Genomic DNA, 25,471 nt, shown 5'->3' with positions numbered 1-25,471 from the left:
TTTTTGTTAAGACAGGAATGAGTAGCCCAGAGTTTGTGACTGAAGATGGCCTTGTATTTCATATAGCCCTTGACCACATAATTTTTTGGTGGGATTATAGCGAGGTGACACTATGGAAGGTATAAACATTTGGGCCAACAAAAGCTTTGGAAAGACTTACTCAGATTCCTGCTAGAGAGACTTAACAGATCACTCTGTCACTCCTTACTCCTGCTGAAGACCCTTCTGAAGTTTAATTCACTGAAAGCCTTCTCAACACACCCAGAGAAAGCAAAGTCTTACCATCCCAATCTTTATGTCAGCATAGCTCTGTATACTTCTTGGTATAGCACAGCTAAGACCACTGCACAGTGGTGAGCATAAGTTATTCAAATGTGGGATCTGAAATAAGGCTCAAGATGCTCAGAGATAATGGGAGGAGGGTGACGGTAGAGCAGTACGGGCAGATGTTTAGGCAGATTATAATTACTTCAGTAGCAATTTAGCTAAGGCACCAGGATTAACACCCTTAACTCAAATTCTTAGGAGAAAGCAATGAATTCTTTAATGATTGCAAATGGCCAGGACCTTTGCTTTATAGCAAATCTGAAGCAGCAACTCTTATGGCACAGTGGCCTCTAACACAACATAAGGTCGTTGTTTGAAATGTGGTGTGGGGAAAACAGCCACCTGGTCAGCCCCCACACCACTCTCTACAGCGCCCAAGTGACCTGGAGAGTACCTCTTCCCACCCACTGTCATGGCCCAGCTCTACACAGCTTCAGAAGAAGGCTGGAGAGGACTGGCACAAGTGGGAATGGCTGGGGCCAACAGAGCGTTTAGCTGTCATTCCTCCTACAGCAAATTCACATGTACTGCAAAGTAGGCTTAATGAGGGAGTGTTAATTTATATCCATTCACAAGAGCACAAGGGGGCTCGAACACTGACCAATCATGGGCCTAACGGATTTTAACACTTCGATGCGCTATGGGATCAGAGAAATTTACAGACATGATAACATCTAATAAATCCCATAAAAATGGAGATCAACCAAAGTAAGTTCCTGCATGTCAGATATTAAATATGACTAATGTTGTTTGACAGTGTTCCACAGAAGGTGCATTGGAGTCTCACTTCTTCCTTATCATTATCACAGAAAGAGAAAGGTAAAGCACTGCAGGAATATAAATAATTTGAAAAGCCTCATAGACAATATTCTACTGTGCGCCTCATTTGCACTTAAAAAAACCTGCCCTACAGACCTTATGTACTTTTAAGATTCATCTGAAAGATACATGAAGAAGTCTTCCAGTCAAAAATGTACATATTTAATGGAATTAGATCTCTAGGCAAGAAAATGTCAGAAGAAAAGGAGAAATATTAAAGTGAATGCAGGGTGCTCCTTTCTAGTGCTTTCCTGCTTTGATAAATATCTTCTGGGATGTCATTTACTAGAAAGTCATGATTTAACAAAAAGAAAAACTGCAGTATAAAATATACTCTCTTTATTGCTGAAGTAAGTTGCTATTTTCATATTTTCCCTCTGTATTCTGCTTTTGTCAGCCAGAGGCCTTGATATTTGCTTTTATATCATCCCCATTGAAAATGCAGTGATTATTGTGAAATATTCAATTGCAGAGCTCTTCTGATTACATGGCAAGGGGAGATCATAGGAATCTGTACTGCCACAGCCCTTTCTCTGCCTTCCAGTCTCATGCGAGGGCAATCAAACTTTAAAAAAAAAAAAAAAAGTAAAAGGCCCTGATTGTAGTGTTCGGTAATCACCCTGGGCCCAATGGGCTTGAAAGAAATCCTCTTTATTCAGTCACATCAGCTCCAGCTGCCTTTGCTGAACAGCGGCTGAGCATCTACAGTGCTCTCCACCCCTCCACTGCTGGCAAAGCTAAATCACCTAAAGGCACTGCCCCAAGTACAAGCCTGCAGAGGCCCATGGCCTGATCCTGTCTCGCAGTCAGGTAGGGGTGCTGCCATCTATTATAACTTATCTGGAGGGTCTGGTGCTCCAGTGGTGACGCAGAAAGTTGTACCACAGATCTTCCCCCCAGCAGGACTTGAGAAGTGCAATCCTAATTAGCTCTTCTACAGAAAACATAGCAGAGATCTTAGAAATTCTGCCCCAGGATAACCTGACAAAAACAAATTCTCATTAAAGCTGGCATTACTACGTGCAAGAAAATTTGAAACTCCCCTCCAAAGTAACACAATTCTATTGGGAAAAGTCAAATAAAATATTTTGAATTAATTTCATCCACAATGAAATATTTTGTTTCATTAAATGGACTTAAAATGTTGTATATAATCAGTTAAGCCCAGAGTGCAGTCCCTGCTGAGAGCTTTAAGTTGGCTGCATCCTGTCTGTGAGGGATGCCTTACGCAGTGCAATGCAAAGCCAATGGAACCGTTCAATCAATTTAATAAAAGTATGTTGTTTTCAAGACTGCCAAAGTGTTTTATTTGATTGGAGATATTTATGAAAAAGCACTTAATATAGCTGCATTCATACGCTTCTGTTTCTTTTCTGTAAAAAATTGTCTATTTTTCAGACTCCACTAGAATTTTGCTCATTCTTATGCATGACCAACAGCTATCTGTTTCTTCACATACTTTCACAAAAAGACCAAGAAGAATCTGCTAAGAGTTTCCAGGCTTTTCTCTACATCTAGGTTTTGCAGTGATGTAATTATTAGAAAGATTTTCTTCTGCATGCTGGTGTGCCATCTAGGATGTATATATTACACATATACGAGAAAACCTAATACATCTATTCAGTATATGAAGTCTTCAAAAAATGTCTTATTCTAAATTCCTGTGCATTTCCCACAGAAATTTACCAAATACCGAGCAAAAATTTTAGTTCTTCTTGTCTCTATAAGGATTTTTAAGATGTCTAAATCTTGGCACACAGGCTGGGAAGTTCTGAATTATCTGACCAATACTGCAGAGATTTTGGGGGAAATAGGCAAGCACAGAAAATTAGGATTCCTATTTCAAATCTGGGTTTTAGGCCACTGGACTGGACTTTACCAGAGCAGTATCTGCTACTTTCTAAATGCAGAATGCTGCTGCAGTAACATACAACCAGGGCCATCCAGGACACCACTTACGTCTTGCTAAATGCCTGCATGTGTTCACGTCTAACTCCTCCCCACACATCTTCCATACTGATAGTTTGTCACAGCATAGGGGGAATTCACTCTGTAACCGCCCACACTGTATCTCCTCGAGAGATGTTCCCTCCTTTCCGGTTGTGCTGTTTGGGTAACAGATGTTGATCCTTGAAGCACCCCTGTCATCATCTGTATCAGCCCGCACCACACTAAGCAGTATCATTTGCGTCTCAGAGAAAGTTTCAGGCTATTCACAAGCCAGACACTTCTGTATCAGTTATAACCGCCTCACATTTTAAAGACTTTTTTAAAATGCTCGTTGAAGAGTTGCATTTTGCAAAATGGGAAGTGTGAAGGTCCCTCTGTAGCTGCCTGGGACACATGATGTGCGTAGGCATATGCTCAATCACATTTGCTTGTTTTCACATAGAACTCGACTACAACTGCATGTCGTGGAGGAACCGATCCAGCTCACGTTAACTTGACTGAGAGTTGGAGCTGATCCTAAACCATAACCCCCAAAGTGCCGCTGCTCTGAAGCACAAAATGTAATTAAAACCCACCAAACTTCCACAACTTCAGAGGGAAGCATCATACTTTTCTTCCTTCTTTCAGTTCAGTTTTACTGAAAGCGTTCACAGCGTTATGAGAAGATCTCCTAAAACCCTTCTGGTGGCCGTAAAGTGTCTGAACTTTGCTTCTAAACATGAGCAAGAGATGCATGTGACTGACGTAGTCCCTTAGTCCCATTTCTCATTGCTGATACTGTCCTTTAAAGCAAATGCTAGTAATAACAAGTCTATTTTGACTGGTAGTCCTAACACTGAGCTAGAAAGAAACAAGTTAGTTTTTTTTTTAACATAATAGATATTTCCTTCGCTAAAGTTGAATTGTTTTGGATTTACACCAGAGTGACTCCTATGACTCCCGGCCCTACTTGGAGAGTCTAATGCTACGGTGAGCTTAGCTATGTAAGACAAGCCTTTATTTACATTCTATTAAATAAGTAGGATTAAAAAAAAATATCTTCCATCTTGAGAATTAGCTTGCTTACCCCAAAGCAACAAACTGTCTGTCTTCTCTCTATGTCTTGTACCTCATGGCTTCAGCTGTTAGCCCCTCTTCTCAGTTTTTCTCTATTTCTGCAATGCTTTGGAGCAAAATTCTCTGCTGGGGTAACTCCAAAGAAATCAATACAGACACGCCAGAAAAGGTTTTGATTCATGGGACAAACCCTTTGCTGGCATAAAATGATGCTGGTCTAATAAAATAAGTGGAGATACGCTGCTTTACACTCGTGTAGGGCTGTGCATTACATCTGCAATCACAGATGGGCTATCAGTGGCCTCTGTGCCCCTTTGTTTCCAGCCTGCAGATGATTTTAAGTTGCCAGGAGTATTTGCTGCTGTTATTAAACACTGTGAACTTCTCTCGCATGCTGGTTAGCCCAGCAGCCCGCCAGCTCCAGCACTGCACTGCCCTTGCTCCTGATGTGGCTAACAGAGACCAACGGCCCTGTGCTAGGAGAGTGCTCTGGCCACCCACAAACCAGGACAAAGGATTTTCTAGTGGCATTTCATAATTCAGATTTCTTTTTTTCCAGCCTGCAACATGGGACACTGCAAGAAGTGGTAGAGATGATGCACACCAGCCCCCTGCTCATTAACACTCACTTGGGGAAAGACATAATTTACCTTTGTCTTTCTAAGCCACGTTGAGAAATTTATTTCAGCAGTGTCAGTCACATAAGATGATAAAAATGATGCAAATCATGCACAGGAAAAGAAGGTGCTTTATAGCATGATTTGAATTTATACGATGAATAAGGTTACTAATTAATTGGTAAAACGCTATTTGTAATTGTCCCTCTCTGATAAATGGATTAGAACAGATGTTCTAATGTGCATTTTTTTCTCATTGTTTCAGTCACAATAATATGTGCAAAACTGAAAAAAAAAAATGTGGTGATCCAGAAAGCAGGCTCTGGGAGATAAATGGAGGGTTATGTAAGACAAAAAAATGCCACATTCACTTCCTGGAACAGAGGTTGCTAGAGAGCCCAGTAACTTCCCAAATATGTGCAGTAAATGATGACATGAATGAAATGCATTGTTCATAAATGTAGATAAATAATGCCTAATCACTTCAAGCACTCATTTAGTGCTCTACAGCGCAGGACTTGAGCTGCTGAGGAGTGAACAGCAGTAGCTTAGGAAATCAAGGGCACAGCTGGATGTTACCTGATCCTGGGGCAATGGTATGCCCCACTGAAGAGCTGTTGGAGGCCTGCTCTGCTTCATGCCTGGCGCCCGAGGAGCCCCAGCATAACAGCAACTGAGAATCTGCATGAAGGGACTCTTTGGCAATATTACTCAGAGACAGGCAGCAAAAACCTGTTGTGCTGCCACTACAGCCAGCCACGCAGTCCTCCCAGAGCTGGCTAGCTAGGGTTCCTTGCAATGGGCCAGGGTCAGCCATCTGCAAGGTAGCAGAAAAAATGCAGCCTACATGTTTTCACTCCATTATACAGATGTGAACTCTTTAGACAACCATCGCTTTAAGATACTGCAGTTAGAAGCTGATCCTGAATAACTGAATAATTCTGCATAATCTCCTGGGTCTTGGAGAGGTGCAGGAGAGTCAAGGCTGTCTCCCGGTCCATAAACAGGACGGCAGCGAGCACACCTAGGCATGCGAGTTACGTACGTACACAGTCCCCTTGCCCTCCCCAGCCCTGGCTGCGCTCCCCGCCCTGGGCTTTAGGCTCACCTAAGGTGGCAGCCGCGAGGAAAACAGGAAGGCTCCCAGTGCATCGCAGTACTTTAGCCCCCCACCTCCTGTGTCCACAACGCACCAGTGAGACATTTCCCAGCGACACAGCACATGGGTGTCACCAAAGGGTAAACGGCATCAGGCCTCTAATCGTCAGTGCACTGCAATCTGAAAAGAATTCTGCAATATCAGTTCTTCTAATGGTATTAAAGGAGGCAGTATTACTTTTCATTTGTCCAAAGTAATCTGATTGAGTGTAACATAGCTGAAATTTTATCTCCTATATCTTTATTAAAGCAGTGCCACTCTTTAAAGAGAAATGTTAGCAGAAGAATAAACAGAAACTATTATTATTGTCCCGATTTTTTTTAAAAGGAAGCAAAGAAGGTAGACTGGCTCCATATTAGCGTCTAATCAACAATGAATCATAAAGATTTTTTAAAAAAATCTGAAAGGACTTGTAACTGTAATCTAATTAAGTTTCCAACCATTGGAGGGATTTGTTTAAATCTGACCTGAGCCATTCCAGTCAGCAGGGCATCTGTTAGCTCTACTGAAGAGCAAAGATTATGTATTCATTCAAAGGGTGTGTACAAGATGTTTGTAGAATTGATTGGGTGTGACAAAAGGAATTTATTTATTTATTTATTTATGAATTTATTTGATTGAGCGACCTGGACTAGTGGGTTCCAGATCCCTCATGGCAGGGGGGCTGGAACTAGATGATCTTTAAGGTCCCTTCCAACCCAAACCATTCTATGATTCTATGGTTTACGGTGGTTTTTTTACTCTGTGACACATGACTTCCTCCAGAAGGCTCTGGTCCTATTATCCTGCACTGGGACACTATCATCTTTTAAGAAATATGTAGTTATGTGATATAAAATATTTGAAACAGGGTGGCATGCTCAGGTGGCATTTGCTCACCGAAACATTCCTTTTAATGCTTCATTAGTGCCTTTATTGCGCATAACGAGACAGTATCGAAACTTCACTGACAAAATATTATGAGAATACAGGAAGGCAAGCCTCAAAAGATGCTCAGATTATTACTGACAAATGCCACCGTCTGACACCACCTTGCTTAGCAGTAAATGAACTAAGGAAGTGTTAATTGCTTTCAAGTTAATAAAGACTATATTGCCTTTCAATAATTGGTGTTTGTTTAGCTACCATGATTATAGCTATCTCTTTCTAGTTGAGCAATGTAAGATGGCAGAAGTTCCACCTTTTACAAGTTTTAAATCCCTGTAGAATTGACAGAAAAAGCTGTAACCACAAATTGGTTTGCAATTTTCCTCTTTCTTCCCAGCAAGCTCTGTATGGTTATATTATGAACCTTGCTTCAAACAAACTGCTTCTGACTTTTATGATCCTTTTGTGATCTAAATGGCTATCTCATAAGATATTCCACTGCAGCTTCTTTTTCAATTGCTTTTACTGTGAAATGGCATTCTGGAGATTTCTGGGGACCATTTCACACTCTTACGGTATTGATTTGCTAAACCTGATGATAGGTTTATATTTAAGATGCAGTCTAGTATATGAACAAAGTGTAAAGCTTATGAAGAACAGATTCAGGACTTTCAATAACCCCATCTTCTTGATGGGGTTCATCTCTTTAAAGAAGGTTAGTGTTTTATACTGAGTTTTTGAGTGCAGGTTGCTATATGGACTGTATTTCTAATTGTCTTGGAATGTTTCCATTACACTGAATTATGGTCACAGGAAAAATATGGAGAAGATGACTGCTAGTAACTTGTAACTCTTCCCAACATAAGGTCAGAGCAAATACACAAAGGCACTTGGGAACCTAAATGGAAAAATGGATGTGAGATTGTTCACTGAGTTCTCACTTGTGAGGATGGCAGAGGATAGATCTTCTCCTGGGTACACTAGAAAGCTGACAACAAAACTCACTTCTTTGGGCTTCAGTGTTGGAGATACACACTTTTCTTTAAAAGACTGATCATTGTACAATGGTTATGTGCTGAGAAAAAATAATCTTTGATGGAGTTACAGCATAAAAATAGTCAGAAATGTTTTTATGCAAGGAATGACACTTTATGTTCTACTGGGCCAAACCACAAGCCCACAGTTCTGCCTTTACTCTGGCAAATATTGTGAAATTAAGAGATGGACCCAGGTAATTCAGTCAAAGCAAAATAAAACCATCAGGTATGCACAAATGCAGTGAGGAACACCCAAAGAGCAGGGCAATGACCCAACAAAGCTTGGAAGCTGAGTTCCAGGACATTTTGTTTAGAAGGCAGAGCAAAACAAATGCTGTAAATATGAACAGCACTGTACATATTTCCAAGTGAACATGACTGTGCTAGTGTTTCCTAAATGCTAGTGAACTCCTGTAGGACGGTGCAAAAGTAGGAGTGTGAGGGTCTGACACAGCTCTCTTTACACCTGTACATGGGCAAATTAGGGAGGGGAACTGAGAAATTCACTGCAGTGGAGGACACAGGACAAAAGGAGTGAGGAATCCTTTACCCTGCAACCATGACTTTTAGAGCACTGATTAAAAGATCATTTGACTGTAGCACAACTATATGTTTAAAAAGAATACGAAATGGCTCCTTTTTTAAAAAGAGACATTGAAGTACATATGCTAGAGTACATGTCTGGAATAATCTTCTACATACATTATTAGATGCATGGCTTTATTCTTGAAATGTGTGGATGCATTTTGGAGTAGGAGCATGACTTATGACATGATTGTATATGACTGCTGAGTGAAGTCTAGATGAATTGCTTGTTGATATTAAACAAATGAAGAAATTCCTCTAGCAATATCTGGAATAAGTGAAGATAGCACTAGTTAGAGCTGACCAGGGTCAGCTTTTCCTTACACAACAACAATCTTGCATGCTCATTTCTAAGTCTAGCCTGATGTCTCTCTCTGCTCCCAGCCACTTCCATTTTTTTGCTTTGTTTTTGCATCTCTGGCCCTCAGTGGTGTAGGATCTGCACTACTCTCTTAAGTGTCACGTAGACTAGAAAGAAATTTGTGATTTTCCTCAATACAGTTTTCATTACAAAATAGGAACATATAAAACTAAAGAACTGCCGGTGCTGCAAGAACATTGACAGTGGGCAGTATTTCATGAAGTTCATATGCAGTGGGTTAGCAAACAGACAATCAGAGCTGCAGAGCCTTTAATTGCTGGTGAGGGACTTTGAAATTTGTTACACTGAATTTTTTGTGCATTTTTGTGGCTTGCTAAATTAGAGTTTCACATATGCGCAAAAAAGCTGAAAAGTTCATACCCTCCAGGATCTTCAGACTTCCATAAGAAGTCCTGTAAGATGTGCAGCTGTTTCAAGATTTTAAAGGCTTGATCCATTCTGGTAAGCTATCCATTACAGATCACATAAATCACCCAAACCATCATCAGTATTATATCTCATTTTTATTACAGATCTGGCAAGAAACCTCTGTCAAGACTAAAATCTAACTACTGTCAGAGTACCTATACAATAGACATGGGCATCTTAGAATATCATTAACAGTCTGGATGAGAGAACAGGGAGTATTCTTGTTAAATTAGCAAATAACACCCATGTGAGAAGGTGCACAAGTATTTTGGAGGATGGGTCAGAATACAAAATGATCCTGATGAAGTGGAATGAAGAAACAGGATAAAATTCAGTGTGGCCTAGTTCAAGGTACTACTGTTTATCAGGAAAATTCATCAGCAAAAATAAAAGGTACAGAATGACCAGTGAGGTAGTTTTCTAGAAAAATATCAGATGGTTATAATAGATTACACAGTGAGCACCGGTCAATAGTATCAGCTGGTTGCAGAAAAGGCAGCCATTCTCTTGGGATGAATAAACAGAAGTGTAGCTTGCAAAATATATGGCATAATTCTTCTGTCCTATGTGACAGGTATGGCTCAAGCTAAAGTACCTGTTTACCCAAGATGGCTGTTGGCAAGCTGGGAAATAAAACTACATTCTGAATCCCTGCTTGTAAAACAAAACCAAGTTCTGTTTCTGAGGTGGTGGAAATCCAGCTCTGTGCATCAAAGATGGGAACTGCTGTCTGAAGCAGCAGGGTGCTTGTAGGTCCTGTTCTACGATATCCACAAAAATGCTGAGGAAGATTTCTGCTGAAGGGTAAGTAGCAAATTTTCTCATTAGCACCTAGTATTTAACTCTCCAGAAATACTTCTCTCGTTGGTAGATAGTGGCAAGACATTGTTCATTTGCCTTGTTTTATATAAAAAAAATAAAGCCTTAGAAGCTTATATGCCCTAATGTCCTACAGGTCTGGCATACCTGTATCTAGATAGCCATATCCATCTGTCTGTCTGTCGTCTACCTGTCTGTTTTCATACAGACCTATTTAAATGAGACCTAAAAACCTGGATACACTGGGGATAGCAGCACACAGTGTTGTGTCACACGTCTAAAACTTTCACCTTACTTCTGCATCTCAGATCTTTTTTCACCAGATTAGAATTTGTGCTACACTGAGATAATTTTTTTAAAATTTATTTTTTTCCCCAACAGTTTTGACTGATTTTTAATACAAAGCAGCTTGGGCTGGTTGTGGTCAAAGATGTCATTGTCCTGTGCACATGCGGGTTGTGCACACAACTACAGTGCTGCAGAAGGCACATTTCAGAACAGTCATTAAGGTACTGTATCCTCTGGGTCAGCTGAGAATAAACTCAAAGTAAAGTTGGCAAGAATTATTCTGTGATTTTCTCTGTGTTATATTTCAACAAGGTCTTTAAAGACTCAATCTAACATTCCCAAAGCAAATTAAGCAGATGACATTATCCTTCCCTTTTGACTTCATGCCCTGAAACATTGAATGGGGACATTGCCAGGGTCAGATTCCCAGCTTCAGCGAAGCTACAGTGACTGAAAATCAGTGCTTGTCAGCAGAATAAGAATAAGCAACACTCTATCATGGAGGGACTCAACATCCTGGTTTTGATAACACCACTTTACAAAGAAGCATATGATCTGTGACACTAGGAAAGCAATTTGGACAACCAACCTGCAACGTTGTTTGACAGGATTCACGTGTAAGACTCTTTCTTCCTAATGCCTTCGTCTGGATATACTGGCTGTCTTTGATATTTTAGGAAATCATACTCCAATTATGCTTCTTAAAATAACCAAAGACAGAGCACAAAAAGTTTACTTTTAAGATTATAAAACTTTATGCAAATACACCGAGAGGAGACTGAACAATCCAAATATACAATGTTATTTTTCTATGGCTATTCTAGATAAACATTAGCAATACACGGGCTACTTTTCAATGTTGGTATCAATATCAAAAGACTGGAAAATCTTAAAACACTGAAAGACCATCTGTGCATGCTAGCAACTGCCAAATTTGCAAATGTGGTTTCTTCTCTGCTAATTCCATATTTCCCTGATAGATTAATGGGCACCATTTATCCAGAATAAATAAATGTGGAAGGCCCGCCTTCCCCCTTCACTGCGCCTCATCATTTTACCGATTTCCACCAGACCACTGAGCACATTAATGCAAGTAAGCTGCTGTCTGGAATCAGAAATTATCACATTTGGTAGAGAAGGAATGCTTGGCATTGCCAGTTTCTTTACAGACTGAAAGTCCTTGAAGTTAAAAAGAAATATATTCAGAGAACTCTGTACTACAAACACCACAGATAAACTGCAGTTGAAGGTTTTTCTTTCCCTTCCCTGACTTAAATGCAACCTATGTGCAGAAAAGCATAGATATTTTACACATACTACTCTTGTTTCACCATGTGCATTTGTCTTGTTATTTCTTTTGAGAGGCATGTCAGACACATATATTTAGACTTCTAGCTTGCTAATTTATGCCAGCTAGTGTAAAATTATAGGGTTGAGAATAAAGTTGCAGAATCAAACCTTTATATGTGCTTTCAAGGGAAATTTTCTACTTTATACAGTAAGACTTCCACAATCCACAATTTGCTAATCTTTCCACTTAGTAATTTGCATTCCTGCATGCACACACAGGCATTCACAAACATACATACTTCACAGGTTTAATAAGAGAACCGTATTTCAATGAGCTCTCATACTATTCAGATTACATTGATTTTTATAAAACGTATTACTGTAGCTGTGCTACCACATATCTAATAGTGTGTTTAATCTACAAAAGCCTAACTACATATATCTAACACATTATCTGCCACTTGCATGATTTCACTGTGTGTTCATGGGGTGCTAATTGCAAATTTGGAATGCAAATAGTACATAATCTTGTTAAACACATTTCTTTAAGAGGAAGAGATATGCCTTTGCTGCATGTCTGCTGTCCCCATTCACTGTAGCTCCAGGTTTTGCTAAGAGGTATAAGCTGATAAAGCCTGTCGGTGCATTTGCTGACATATCTTATCCTGAATGACATTATCATGGCATATTATATCTAGAAAAAAAAAAAGAATTGCTAAGGATTGGCAAGGCACGAGCATGCCACATGCCAAGAGAAGCACGCGCTCTGTGGATTTGTAGGAGCGAGGCAGAGGATTGCTGCTGTGCAAGCTCTGACAGAGATGTCTGCTGAAGTTCTTTGCTACTTTCTTAACAGTCTCTGTTGTCTCTCCTTCCTTGTAAATGCACGTTAGGTTACAAACAAAGCCTCAGAATTCCTCCAGGTGAAGCATATGTGAGGAGCAGCACAAACCCCCTACTCCTAAGAGACAGAAGAGGAAGGTAGAGCAGTGTAGGTTCACCTCCAGCCCAAAAAACCAGCAGATGAGATGTTCTGGTTGTTTTTTCTACTAAGCAGTCTCCCACTACCTAACACACTACTGTTTCTAGTGAGCTAAATCAGTAATAAGAAGGTTAAATTAGCCTAAAAGAAATTAGTATAAACGTCAAGTGAAAAATGTAATCTTCTCTCCAAGATGCTTTTCTGGATCTTACCTATTTTTCTAAATACAGACAAGAAAAGGTAGTCCTATTCTTTACCTCTTCCAGACAGCTTTTGAAAGCCTGGACTTAACTGGAAGCCCTTCTGTTTTTTCTCCATCGCTTGAAACACTCTGTGCTGTATTTATTTCCTACTTGCTTAATTTTTGCATTTATAAAATGATCGGTTTTGATGAAATTTCTTTATATTTACATCAGCATGATGAGCAAACTCAATCATATATATCCATAAATTCATGAGAATATTAAATAGAAACTTTAATTATTACTTAAGTAATAAACTCCCAGATTACTTAAGTGAAAGCTTAATGGGGCTTAGTGGGACTTAAGCAGATGATGAAGTATTTTCTGAAACAGGGTTATTTCCTGAAGATCATTTATGGCTTTTACAGCCCTGACTGGGTCTAAAGTGACAAGCACCAAGCTATAACATTTAAGAAGTTGAAGAAATAATATATTCACAGCCTTATAAACACACTGACTGCACCTGCTTGTTCATGCATACAGTGGCAATGTCATAATTTTGAAGGGAACTGGTTATTCAGTTAAACAAATATACCAAGGGCTAGGAAGGAGAAGAAAAAATCCAACAACACAGAAGGCAGTTTAAAAAGAAATTAAAATCTGTCAAAAAACCATGGAAGTCCTCAGTTACAGCTTATCCAAGATTTTATGGAGGGAAAAATGCTTGACTCCTTTGAGCCAATACTGTTTACTGTTGCTGCAATGAAAATTCTAATTTTGTGCTCTAATGAACACAAAACGATCCATAGTCAACCTTGGCAAAACTTATAATGACTGTGTAATTGAACTGACTTTGTCACATTAAAAAAATATTTCACAAAATTGTAGGAAACTGCCAAGAAATAAAACTATGGGACGGGCAGTCTTGGATATGTGATACAGACAGCCGTATCATCTTTGCTGCTTGGTAAATGTTGGGCTTATAAAGCTGTGAGACATTTGTCTGCAGTCACTCTTCTTACACCATATTAAGACTAATTGTGAATTACAGCAAGTGCTTCATTGTGAATGTGTGACTCAGAATATACTTTTTAAAAACACTGCTAACACGGTTACACTATCTGGCACGACCCAAATGTGTGGGAGGTGCTATATGGTAAGCTGCCAGGTGAATCTCAATGTACAGGCTGTGTGACATAGGTGGACCTTCAAAGAGTTCCTTCATTTTGGAAATCTTATGGAGAAGGGGCACCAAAGAGAGAAGGTATAGCTTCAAGCACTGGCACCAGTAGAAGATTCTCCAAGACACCAGATCTCTCCGGAAATATCCCTGACAGAACTAGGAGACACTTGACTTGCAGGCTTATGCACGTTCTGGGCTGTTTACTCTTTGAGTTTCTTCCCTCCCTTCCCTATACCCTGACCTCCAGGAGGGCCCATTCTCCAGTGGGCAAGGCACTTGCCTCCCTCCATCTGCCTCCACAGACGCATCTCCACAGCCCAGAAACAGGGGCTGAGCCAGCAAAGCACATTAGAATTTAACAGCTGCCATGCTGAAATACAGAGGGATCAATTAATATCTGAAGTCCAAATTCTCCTCTGATAGAACTCCACTTACACAGAACTTGGCTTTAAATATCTTAGTTTTGGTTTCAAATATGACTGAACAAATGTTTTCTATTTACTTAGCACAACAATGACTCCAGCAAGCATGTGGGGTAAGTCCTGTAAAGAATGCTAATACCACCCCAAATGCAATACCAAAGCTTTTTTCCTGTGTATTCCTGAATGATCTGGGGATTGGGTACCTCAGAGTCTTTAGGAGAAATAAATAAATAATCTATCCCCATTTTCACTGTGGTAAGAATTTTTCCAGAGATCAGTATTTCAGAAGGCTTTTCACAGCCCTCTTTCACTTGAAAGACAAATCTGATTCGACGTGAAGTTCCATTACGAAGAAACTGTTACATGTGATGACACTGGTTATTGAAAATTGAAATGAAGTGAGAGGAAGCTAACACCAACTTGTATGAAATTCTGCTGTCTTTGAATGACACAGGGAACTCAATATATCCAATCATCAAAGTGAAGCCCACTGGGAACCGAACTACAGTTGTATTGCAGAAGGTTGCTACTTGATTGCTAGACCCAAAAGTGCTAAGCCATATGCCACTTATTTCTGCGTCTAAATAGCTTACTATGATTGATACCGAGGGTGGCTCCCCTCTTCACAGTGAAACAATCATGAAGACAACAGGAATTAGGAAACAGAGTATACAGATTATTTTTACCATCCTAATTTTTAACCCTGTCAGTTCCTGGAGCCTAATGTAATTTATTCTTTAATAAATTCAGTCCATGCTCTTTTTTCGCCCAGCAGAACACTAGCTTTTGCAAAAACCTTAGCTTGCAAGCTTTCTTCAGTATTTTCTCCTCTCACTACTGCTGGTGTGTGGCCAGACGAGCCGGATTAAAGGGCTCAGTGTTGGCCTTGAGTGTAAAAATCTTTCCTGCTTTCTTTAGAAAGACTTTTTTCCACCATCCGTGTGCCAATCTCCTTGATTTTTCTTACTCATCTGTCTCTCCGAATCAGCCTTTTCCCAGAGCTCCTCCAGACTCCCCACACTCAAAGTCGCTCCAAGGTCAGCGGAGGGCCCTCGTACGCGGGCGCTCCACGTGTCCCTCCTCCCAGCTGGAGGCAAAACACGCTCTGTTTACAATATGCTCAGTTTCCACTTGACAAGGCCTGGAAGCCGCTGCATATATCTGAACTTAGGTCCCGTAGCTGGAGAGAGCACAGCGCTGTCAAGATATGGCCCCCTTCTACAATTAAAGAGCCAGCAAACTGGCAGGGTCGGATGGATGAGCCGATACTTGAACATACATTACATCTGTAATGTGAGAGTTACACGACTCAACACAGCCTTGACATACAATGCAAAACAAAAATCAGCTCCGACATTACAAGCACCCCTGCTCCAACTATGCTAATCTCTTCTTTCATCCATGATCTTTGCAAGTCACATAGCGTTACGGTAAAGTGTTCTGCACTTAAAGGAATATCTGCGGCTTCCCTGCCATTATTAATAAAAATATTTAATGCTCTTGTTAGGAGGCGCAATTTGATTACTGAACTGTTATCCAACAAATCCTGAAAACAATTCAAAGTAAATTTCCCTAATATGTCTATTTTTCTATCCTGCCAGAAGGGTTGCTAATGAATTTGCTGCTTGAATGCACAGACAGATTGGGAACTATAACTGTGCTGGCCTGGGCAACATGGCACTGGCACCAAAAACCTATTTGTACCCATGCAAAGTTCTCTCTAGAGTATGTCTCTCATCCAGAGGTGATTTTCCAATAAAATCAGCCTCGATTATTGCAAGCGCAGGAGCAATCCCTGAGGGAGCATATCAGGCAATTCAATACTAGGAAATGTTGTACTAGGCAAAATTAACCTTGTAGCAGTGTTATTTCCTGAAACATTATCTAGCTTTTACCTTTCTTTCGTATCCATCGATCCTAAATGACTGGGGTTTTTTTTCTACTTCTCTCACTTAGCACAAGATCATTTTTTTTTTTTTGTACTTGTATTAAAAAATAATAAATGCTTGAAAGACACCTGTTTTTCTTTTACTTCACTTATTCACTGCCAAAGTAAAGGACTGTTTGCTGTATGGCAGGCACTTTTTTTGGATATATAAAAGCTGATAGCAAGGAGGACCTCCTTTATTTTGCCCTGTTTTCATGACCCTGCAAGGCAGAGGAAACCTACTGGATATATTACCATGAGGCCACAAGCCAGAAAGAACAAGGAAATTTCACTCTCCCCTCTCACACCGAAGAAAAATTAGGCGAAATGCCAGTGAAACTAGTGGAGTTTTGCAGTCCAAAAGAGAGCAGACACAGGCCTACAGATTTCAAAGATACTGCTGACAGCCACAGTTAAATCCCACTGCCTGGCAGCTTTATCCACTGCCTCTTACCAGGCTCTCCAAGGCAGGGATCTTCATCTGGAGAGTGTCTAGTACATGCTAGAACCTAAATAAACCACATAGTTATATGTATACACTAACACCGCTTACAGTTTTGCTCTGGTTATTTATCTTCCAGCAGCACAAAAATGGCATAACAGTGAAATTCAGGGCTATGACATCTGAATCCAGCTGTACTGAAACCAGCAGAACATGTACTCCCATTCATACCAGGATCAGGCCTTTTCTTCAATTTTGCTAGCATTTGTTGCTTGGTTGCAATATCTTAATTGAACAGAAGCACATTTTTAAAGCATTAATTTATAAAAGATCACAGGTAGTTAGAAAACAGCTGCTACTTAATACAACGCCCAAAGCAAACACTTAGAATAATTGTTTGAATAAATGCTAAGTAACTTAAAATTAAAAATAATAACCAGAAAGACAAATATAAAGTCTAAAATGATCAAAACCACAGCATGAGCGAGGAGAGAAGCGTAGTCCTTTGATCAACAGCATGCTAAAACTGGAAAAAAAATATTGACCTTAACTAAACTTTCTTTTCTGTCAAAAGAAGGATTCAGGCAAAAAAAGGTTTTGTTTGGCTCAAACTTTCACTTTTTTGCAACTACTAGAAATTGCCTTAATTTTAATCTTGACAAGCTGTACCACAATGAAGGTGTAAAAATGTTGTTTTGAAAAATAACAAAAGCGACCCAGTTCAAATGAAAATACTTATTTTTGTCCAGCTGCAAGACTTCTGGAAAATTTTACGCAAATGCATGATTAGCTTTGGTCAACTGGCATATACATGGCTCTGTAAATAAAAGTACACGAAAGAGAAGGTTTCTCTAGCTGTCTGAAATTCTGTGATGGCTACTGAGCAACATGCCTGGCTTGGCAGCTGAGGGGCGCCTCGTGGCTGCGTACCGCCAGCCGTGCTTGGTATTGATGGTGCGTGCTCAGATTTGCAGAGATTAGATGAATGAGCTCTCGGAGTCTGTTCATCTCATTGTCTTGTAAGCAAACATTGTGCACTACACAGGACGTGCGGTAATTTAACCATCTACTATAAATTATACAATCAAGTTGGAAGCATTTAACTATAAAAATGTATTGCACCCATTTGAAAAATGTGTGTTTTCTCTGGGTACCTGTTGTGGTGGTAGCTGAAAACCTTAATAAAGCACAAACTATTTTATATTTCAGGACTTGGCCAATGTGACTCATTTGTACAGTTTTAAGTCCAAACAAACTGCTAGTCAACTAAATTATAACTTATTACCACAGGCTACAGACTTTTAATACATTCTGTGGTTGGAACAGGACTGATTTACTGTCTTGGGCCCTGCCAGTAGTTATCATGCATCATTTCCCTAGAAATAAAAATAGCCCTACTGTGGTTATCCTTTGGACTGATAAAAATATATCTAACAAGATGTGTCAGAGGAACAAATTCAGAAAATAAAGGTAAAATATTAAACAGACTTATTATTTTATGTCTAAAGTACTACATCTTCCAGCTGCCGTGATGACTTTGGAATAAAGCAAAAGGTACTGCAAAAAGGAAAAAAGATCTAAAGGAGCAATTGAGCTCTGATAAAACCACACGGGGATAGCTGAATTGTCAGAGCTTTGCAAGAGTCAAAATTTACATAAAAATCAGTATTTAGGGATTAATGTGATATCATCAAAAAGGATTTAATATGTGCGTTTCTTTGCAAACAGTTTAAAAGCAGCAGTTCTATAATCCATTTCCAACACTAACCTTTAACTTGTAAGAGTAAAATAATCCTTCGCAACATTTCTAGAGTTCACGTGCTGCTGAGGAGATGTAGCCCCCGAAATAAACCTCACTGGAAACCAACAGTAGGATATGCGTATTGGTTTTCATACTGATACTCCAGGTGCCAACCCTGCTGTGAGCACTGCATGTCTGCGCAGACCCTTCCACGTGGCCCAGCTTGCAGAATCAGTGGCATTTGGGGTTGTTGTGAATTTTTGAGGGACTTTACTGCTGGTGCAATAAACTGATCTCATTGACCGAACTTTGCACCTGTGTAGATGCCTAAGTGGACAGACTAGGAGGATCAGGGGCTAAAGAACATTGTCTATAATTGCCTGTAAGCAGGCTTTTTCCTGGATTTCTACTGGGGATTTGAGTGCTCTCGCATGCTAGGCTTAAAGTATTAAAACATAAATATGAATGGATTTCTTTGAGAAATGAATATGGGCAGGCAGTTTAGGCACTATGTTGTAATGGATTTTTAGAACTAATTGAATTGGTGCCGGCTGATTTAGTAGTTTGCCAGAAATAGTCTGAGGAGAAACAACAGGAAGGAAGGTTTAGAAGCAGAGACTAACAGGTGGCGGTGTGGAAACTGCTTGGGAGTTTTACTGAGAGTGAGATTTATAGGAGGTTTGGGCTTTTTGTTTCTTTAACAGTGGTTTAAGTCCTTTAGGTACACATACACAGATCTCCATAGGCACCTATAGTCTTTAGGTGCCTATGCATATGTAAATGTCCGTATATATACACATACATGTATGTCTAGATGGCCATCCTCCCATACAATTATCCTTGAAGAGGAGGTTTGTCAACCTAGACATGACACACTTTTTTTTCTTCTTTTTTTAAATACAGGACAGGAGATACCCTGCAGCGGAAGAGCTGAGCCAGCGTACCAACGGCACACCGCCTCTTTCGTACTTCTATTAGTTACGAGTGCCTGATTTGACTGGTTAAAAACAAACCAACCAAGTCTGCGCTTTTGCCAATGGGAGCAAAAGATCTGTTTATGGTTAGTGCTATTACAGCATACATTAACTGACCCTCAGAGTCTGACCTGCTTGCCCTCCCGCTTAGTGAGTCAATAAGAAAATCCTCTGGCTCTGCATGACTTGCTTAGACCTCAGACCTTCCATGCGGAATAAGGTCTAACCAGGGAGGGAAAAACAAGGTGCCACTCCAGCTGGTAAAACAAAGATATTTTTAAAGTGCAGTCAGTAGAAACATTCACTCCTATTCCATGTATAATCAAGGATGAAAAGGCCACGAAAAATACCACTGCGCTTTGCAAATGAGAGGTCAATTGAAATGTCAAGATATCAGATGTTAATGGATTGCATTTCCAATGATGGTTGGGACAGAAAACCATACCAAGTCAAGTCAGATGCCCTTCTGAGGAGAAGATGAGTTTTATGGCAGGAAAAGACAATAAACACCAGAAGTCTTTCTGGTTAACAAACATGTGGCTGATGGAAAACAAATATATTTTGAAAATATAAAAAGCAGCAGGATTTTAACACAAGCTATAATCCCAAAACATGTATCTGGAAGTCATTAAATCTACAGCAAATTTAAGCATATGCAGGTGTTTGGGGAAAATGCCATTGCTTTCTATTGAAGATTTTTAAAGGCACAATAAAAGAAGAGAGTATAAAGGACACTTGAGGAAGGCAATGTTTTCTTCCCTGAAGCAAGAAGTCAATTCCAATATTCTCACAGTTCTACAGCAGTTCATGGACAACATGAACTACTCTTAAAAGCATTCATTTTCCATTTTAAAAATCTAATTTCTCTCTTACAAAACTGTTGTGTTTCATAGTGTTGGATGACATCAGGTTTTGGCCAAATCATTCTTTCACCTGCCCACATTTTTCCAAGGAATGCATTTGTCCGTTTTCATAAAGGACTGTAATCTGAGGCAGTTGTTTAGAGTGACAGCATATCCAGTCCTTAGTCAGAAGGACACCACCATGCAAAGAACTCATCTCTTTAATATGGAAAACAGTGAAAAGAAACTGGTTATCTTCCTAACCAGTGTCTCTGCCATACTACTAGACACACAGTCTTCCTTTCCCAACTGCAAAGAGACTTACCTTGTGTCTATATTAGCTCACTGGTGGGCTCACACACTTAGAGGGAGAACAGCATTATTAATGGCTTTTGAGTAGGGAGACTCCTTGGTCTGTATGACAGAGATATATAACACCAGGAATGAAGAACAGTGAGTAATCATTTGCTCTTTTGTGTAAGAATAACTACTTGTTTAGTTATTCCAGTGAATATATGAGAAAAGGGTTTAAAACAAACAAAAGGGTATTTTTTGCACACTATGGTGCTCAGTGCCCCAGTACGTTGTGGGGACAAGAAGCATAAGCAGATTTCAAAAGAGATGGAGGCTAAGTCCACTGGTACTTCCTAAACATGGGACATGTGGTTATGGAAGTGTAAAAAGCTGCGTGCAGGAAGGTGGGAGGACACTCTCTGTGGAAGATGTCTCCGTAATTGCTGTTCTTCCCTCCCCCACCTTCTGCCACTGGCAGAGATAAAGCACTGTGTTGGTTGACCTTCAGTCTATGTTAATGTACAGGCTGCCAAGCCAAGTGTATTTGTACTTGAGAGTGAGGCCTAACCCTGACTGTGCATGGATCTGAGGGGATCCTGCAGCTCAACCTACTGATAAAAGACAAGTAATGTGGTCCAAGTTGACATGAACATGATTTCTCTAGGCTCTATGCCGTTGTAGGCTCCCATTGCCTCTCCAAGTCTGGATAAAAATCTGGGAAGAGTGATCATCAGTTGGGTTTCAGAACAAAGCTGCTATTGAATTTTAATGATATCACTGTTCTTCCCCGCTTCCATCAAATCACAGGGTATATAGAAGATTATTTCCTCTGGATGTGTCCTAATTCAAAACCATTTCTCATGTAACAGCTCTTTAGAAATCATAAACCCTCCACAGGGTAAACTTGTTTGTGTCATGCTACCTCTTTCAGACGCAGGGATAGGAACAGCATGATAAGGACCAGCAAGTAAGTAAGAAAGCATCTAGGACTCTGCATCCAGGAAATCCCTTTTGTACTGCAGACTCTCAAAGTAAATATGGATAAAACCAATGGGAGAAAGCAAGTGCTCCTTATATGACAAGGGCAGGAGAGGGTAAGTAGGTTAAATGAATTCTGCAGTTATGGGGGCCACCTTGGTGCCACATACAGACAGGAAGGGGTCTTACGTTTCTGGAAAAGTAACTGCACTTTTCAGAAATAAATCAGTTCTGCAGACACAGAGACTTATCTATTTTCTGTGTGCTTATTTATAATATTATGTCAAATGATGCTACAAATGCATAGAGATGAGTTCCTACGGATGTGTTCTGTCTTGCAGTGCTACAAGCAACACGGAATAGAGACCAAGCCTTCTGAAGGAGCCAAATGTCACCTTGAACATCAGGAAGTTCACACCTGTTAGCCTAAGCACCTACAGACACTTGGACATTAAGAAACCAGCTGCTTGGTTGCCTTACTGAACTGTAGTAAGGAAACTTCCTTGGTTTTTTCCCTCCCTATGTCTTAAGTGCTAAGTGCTGGAGGGATTCAACAGAAGAAAAAAGAACAGTAAACAACCCCCTGAACATTAAACCAGCAACATTAATAACTTGAGCAATGAAAAGTAAATTTCTGTGAAATCTTCATCATGCTCCTAAACTAATATGTTAAACAGTGACACTATCAGACCCTTTCCAAGGATTCTATACAAACCATAGTCTTTAAAAGGGAGTGACTTCTGATTCCAGTTTGGGGACACAAGAACTATGTCAGCAAAACATAAAAACAAGGAATTTTTTTATGTTAATGACAACTGTGAATATTGAACATTTTATATATATATTTATATATGTAAAAAATATATATTGTAACAGATGTCAAATGCAGTTAGATTCAACTCAACTTATTAGTGCATGGCTTTTAGCCAAGAGCAATTCACATTTGCAGAAGTGTACTATCACATATGTCTTAATAACAGAAATGTGTTTTTAAAAATGTATGTGATAAGTCACATATGGCAGAAGGAATCTGTACAGCTTTCAGCCCTTATGACAATGGAAGCTACTAACTTTATTTTGCATAGCTGAAGAACATTAAAATTCAAGGGAAATTCTCTTTGACATTTGAGAGCTACAAAAGCAACGACTCAAAGCTAGACAAGCCTGAGCTGTACTAGCGTGTGGCTGTGATGCTTATATAAATGCAATCCATACCTACTGCTGCTACCTTAAAGACACTATTCTTACTTTTGCCCTGAGAAGAAATGTTTTAGCATACGATCATAACTGTATACCTTAAATGGTTACACGTCACTGAAAAATACTAGGCAGATTTTTGTTATGCAGAGTGTAATTAATATGTATAATGGATTCCCTATGGTACTAATTGGAGCTGCCACCATGAACACAGTCAAAGAGAAGTTAAATAACCAGTTGGGGGAAACATGACAGGGTGAAATATGCACACATAGGTGGAAAGAGCGAGACTGTCCATCTGGCCTTCTTCCATTCCGAAATATTACGCTTACTCAAGTCCCATAAAGAAATGATTTAACCTAAACCACCCTTTCCCCCCCACTCCCAAATCTTTCTGGTGTATTAATTGGGCATCACTGTCACATACACACTATTTAATGACTGCAAGGCTCAATATCTTTGTTAAATGTGGGAAAACTCAATTCAGTTGAGCCATTCCTGAGAATTTGACTCAAAATATTAAAAAAAAAAGTGAATGAATGATAAATGATTATTTTGGAGTTGTTCCCCAGGACTCTCATCACCTTGCAACTTCTGGATCCTCTAGAATGTGAGGTGAAAACACAGCTCATTTCGCACTCTGTATTAAACAAACACCAGCTAACAATGACTTTAATTCAGCTTGCACTGAATTTGAACTAATCCTATAGGCAAGAAAGGTTCCTTGTCTTATTAGAAGTTTCGTGTGCTGTCAGGTCCCTGCTGGATCCTATTTCTAATTTTTATCAGACTGAATGAAATATAAAGAGAGTGATTTATGACTATCTTGCATCTTGCCTAATCACCCCAAGGAGTGTTCATACGCATTTTGCGTTCACTTTATAAGGTGTAAATGACCATACATGATGGAAGCCAAGTGAGAAGTAGAGCTGTATTCTTTTGTTATGTGTGCTAAAACACAATGATTTGTGAGTCCTGTCAGTGCATGTTCTCACAAATACAAAACCACTCCAGTCCAAAAGCCAGCAAGATCAGCTTACTACTATAAAAATAAGAACATTTCCTCTGTCTGTAACAGGAATATACAGTTACTGGGACTTAGTTAAACTGCAATGATCACCTACTGAAGCTAAAAATATGTGTTTTATTGGTACATAAGAGCCCATTAAGACTGGAGTATTCATTATTTAAACAGAATCACTGATTACTGGTAGCTTTAACTGAAAATGCCTTTTCTCAAAGAGCCAGGACATCTATATAGCAACTTTCTTAATTCAATGATATATGGTTGAGCGTTGCTGCTAGTGCCCTAAGATTTAAGAACTTCTCATAAAATGCCCTGGAAATTGCTCCCTGGTAGCTTGCTCATCCTTCACAGAGCTCTGCTGTAAAGAGCAGAAACATACGTGTCTGTGTGTATGGTGTGAGACACACACACACGGAGTGAGAAAGAGCTCTTAATCAACAGGATAGCAAAGCCTTGATACATAGGTGCAAAATATTCCCATGTGTCTAGAAATCATTTGGCACATTCCTAGTTATTTCCCCCCTGTCAGACCTTCTCAAGGATTGCAATTAAAAATCATAATCTTTTTAGCATGTATAAACCTCCCCAAGGCTAGGAGCACTATGTATTGAGTATGATTGTGATATTATTTGGCAGCTATTCATAGACAACACATTAATTTATGGAAACTGGATGAAACTTGGGGAGTGCAATCATTTGGGACACACCGAAAGCTTTCCTCAATAATACTGACCTTTTTATAGCTATGATTAGGAGCAACTTGAATTCTATTATCGCTTTCATCGCCCTTCTTACTGTCCTAGTCTTTTTAGTGATTGTATACAACAACTTCATTAAACTTGCATTTTCAAATGGATATAAAAATAACTTACTTTACAGGAATGTTTCTCAATTTTGTCTTTTCAGCAGCCTGTAAACAGAAGAGGGGGGGAAACAAACAGTTAAGCAACACACCAAAGCACAACCAAGCCACAAGCAAACATGGATGCCCAGGCAGCCCGCCACAACGGGGGCAGAGGGCTGCAGGAGCTGGACACTTTCAGAGAGGTAGCACTACAGGTTTTAAATACTTCTGCCCCAGTTTGTGATATCAGTGTGGTTTGTTTATTTTTCACGGCCACGAGTGTTTAGGAACCGCTCATTCAAGGCGATTACTTAATTTCCCGCTCTGAGGTCTGGCCCCTTTGTCACAAGCTATCTGTCCATATCTGGAAGAAGAACAACAGGAAAAAATAATGGGAAGAACAGACTCTGTTTCCAAAACAGTTTTTATTCGCCAACAACAGAAAAGGGCAAGGGATGACCAAATGTTCAGATCAATTTCCTCTTGTGAAACCTTTGAGAAAACACACTCCAAATCATCTACATGAGTAAATCTTTGGGCCTCTCGGCCTGCACCACCTCAGACATGGAGCCTGGTTCCAGTTTATTGCTGAACCCATTGATCTGTGTACAGTCCATTTATCATTCATGAAAAGAGCCAGTGATCTTCACAGTATATTAGAAGAAACAACTCAGATCATCTGTCAACGGCCCTCTTATTTCTGTTTCCCTCTCCACAGGGATTTCATCTCCTTCGATTCTTCTTGAATTAAAATGTTGCTAAGCAACACAGCTGGGGGCACCGATGGCAGAGCCGCGCCAGTCTATCACACTGGTTAAGCTGCTTGAGATTT

The 25,471-nt window shown here is 39.8% G+C and overlaps 1 protein-coding gene across 4 annotated transcripts in view; it reads right to left on the bottom strand.

Moving 5' to 3' along the window:
• AFF2 (ALF transcription elongation factor 2) overlaps positions 1 to 25,471 on the bottom strand; it is a 341,788-nt gene that overhangs the window by 51,496 nt on the left and 264,821 nt on the right. For all 4 annotated transcript variants that reach the window (XM_064463179.1, XM_064463180.1, XM_064463177.1 and 1 more), the window contains exon 9: positions 24,668 to 24,705. In XM_064463179.1, the coding sequence (XP_064319249.1) occupies positions 24,668 to 24,705 (38 nt within the window). The remainder of the gene's footprint in view (positions 1 to 24,667; positions 24,706 to 25,471) is intronic.

This window comes from Phalacrocorax carbo, chromosome 11, assembly GCF_963921805.1.
Source record: "Phalacrocorax carbo chromosome 11, bPhaCar2.1, whole genome shotgun sequence".
NCBI classification, from domain to species: Eukaryota; Metazoa; Chordata; class Aves; order Suliformes; family Phalacrocoracidae; genus Phalacrocorax; species Phalacrocorax carbo.
This window is presented reverse-complemented; position numbering and strand designations above follow the sequence as displayed.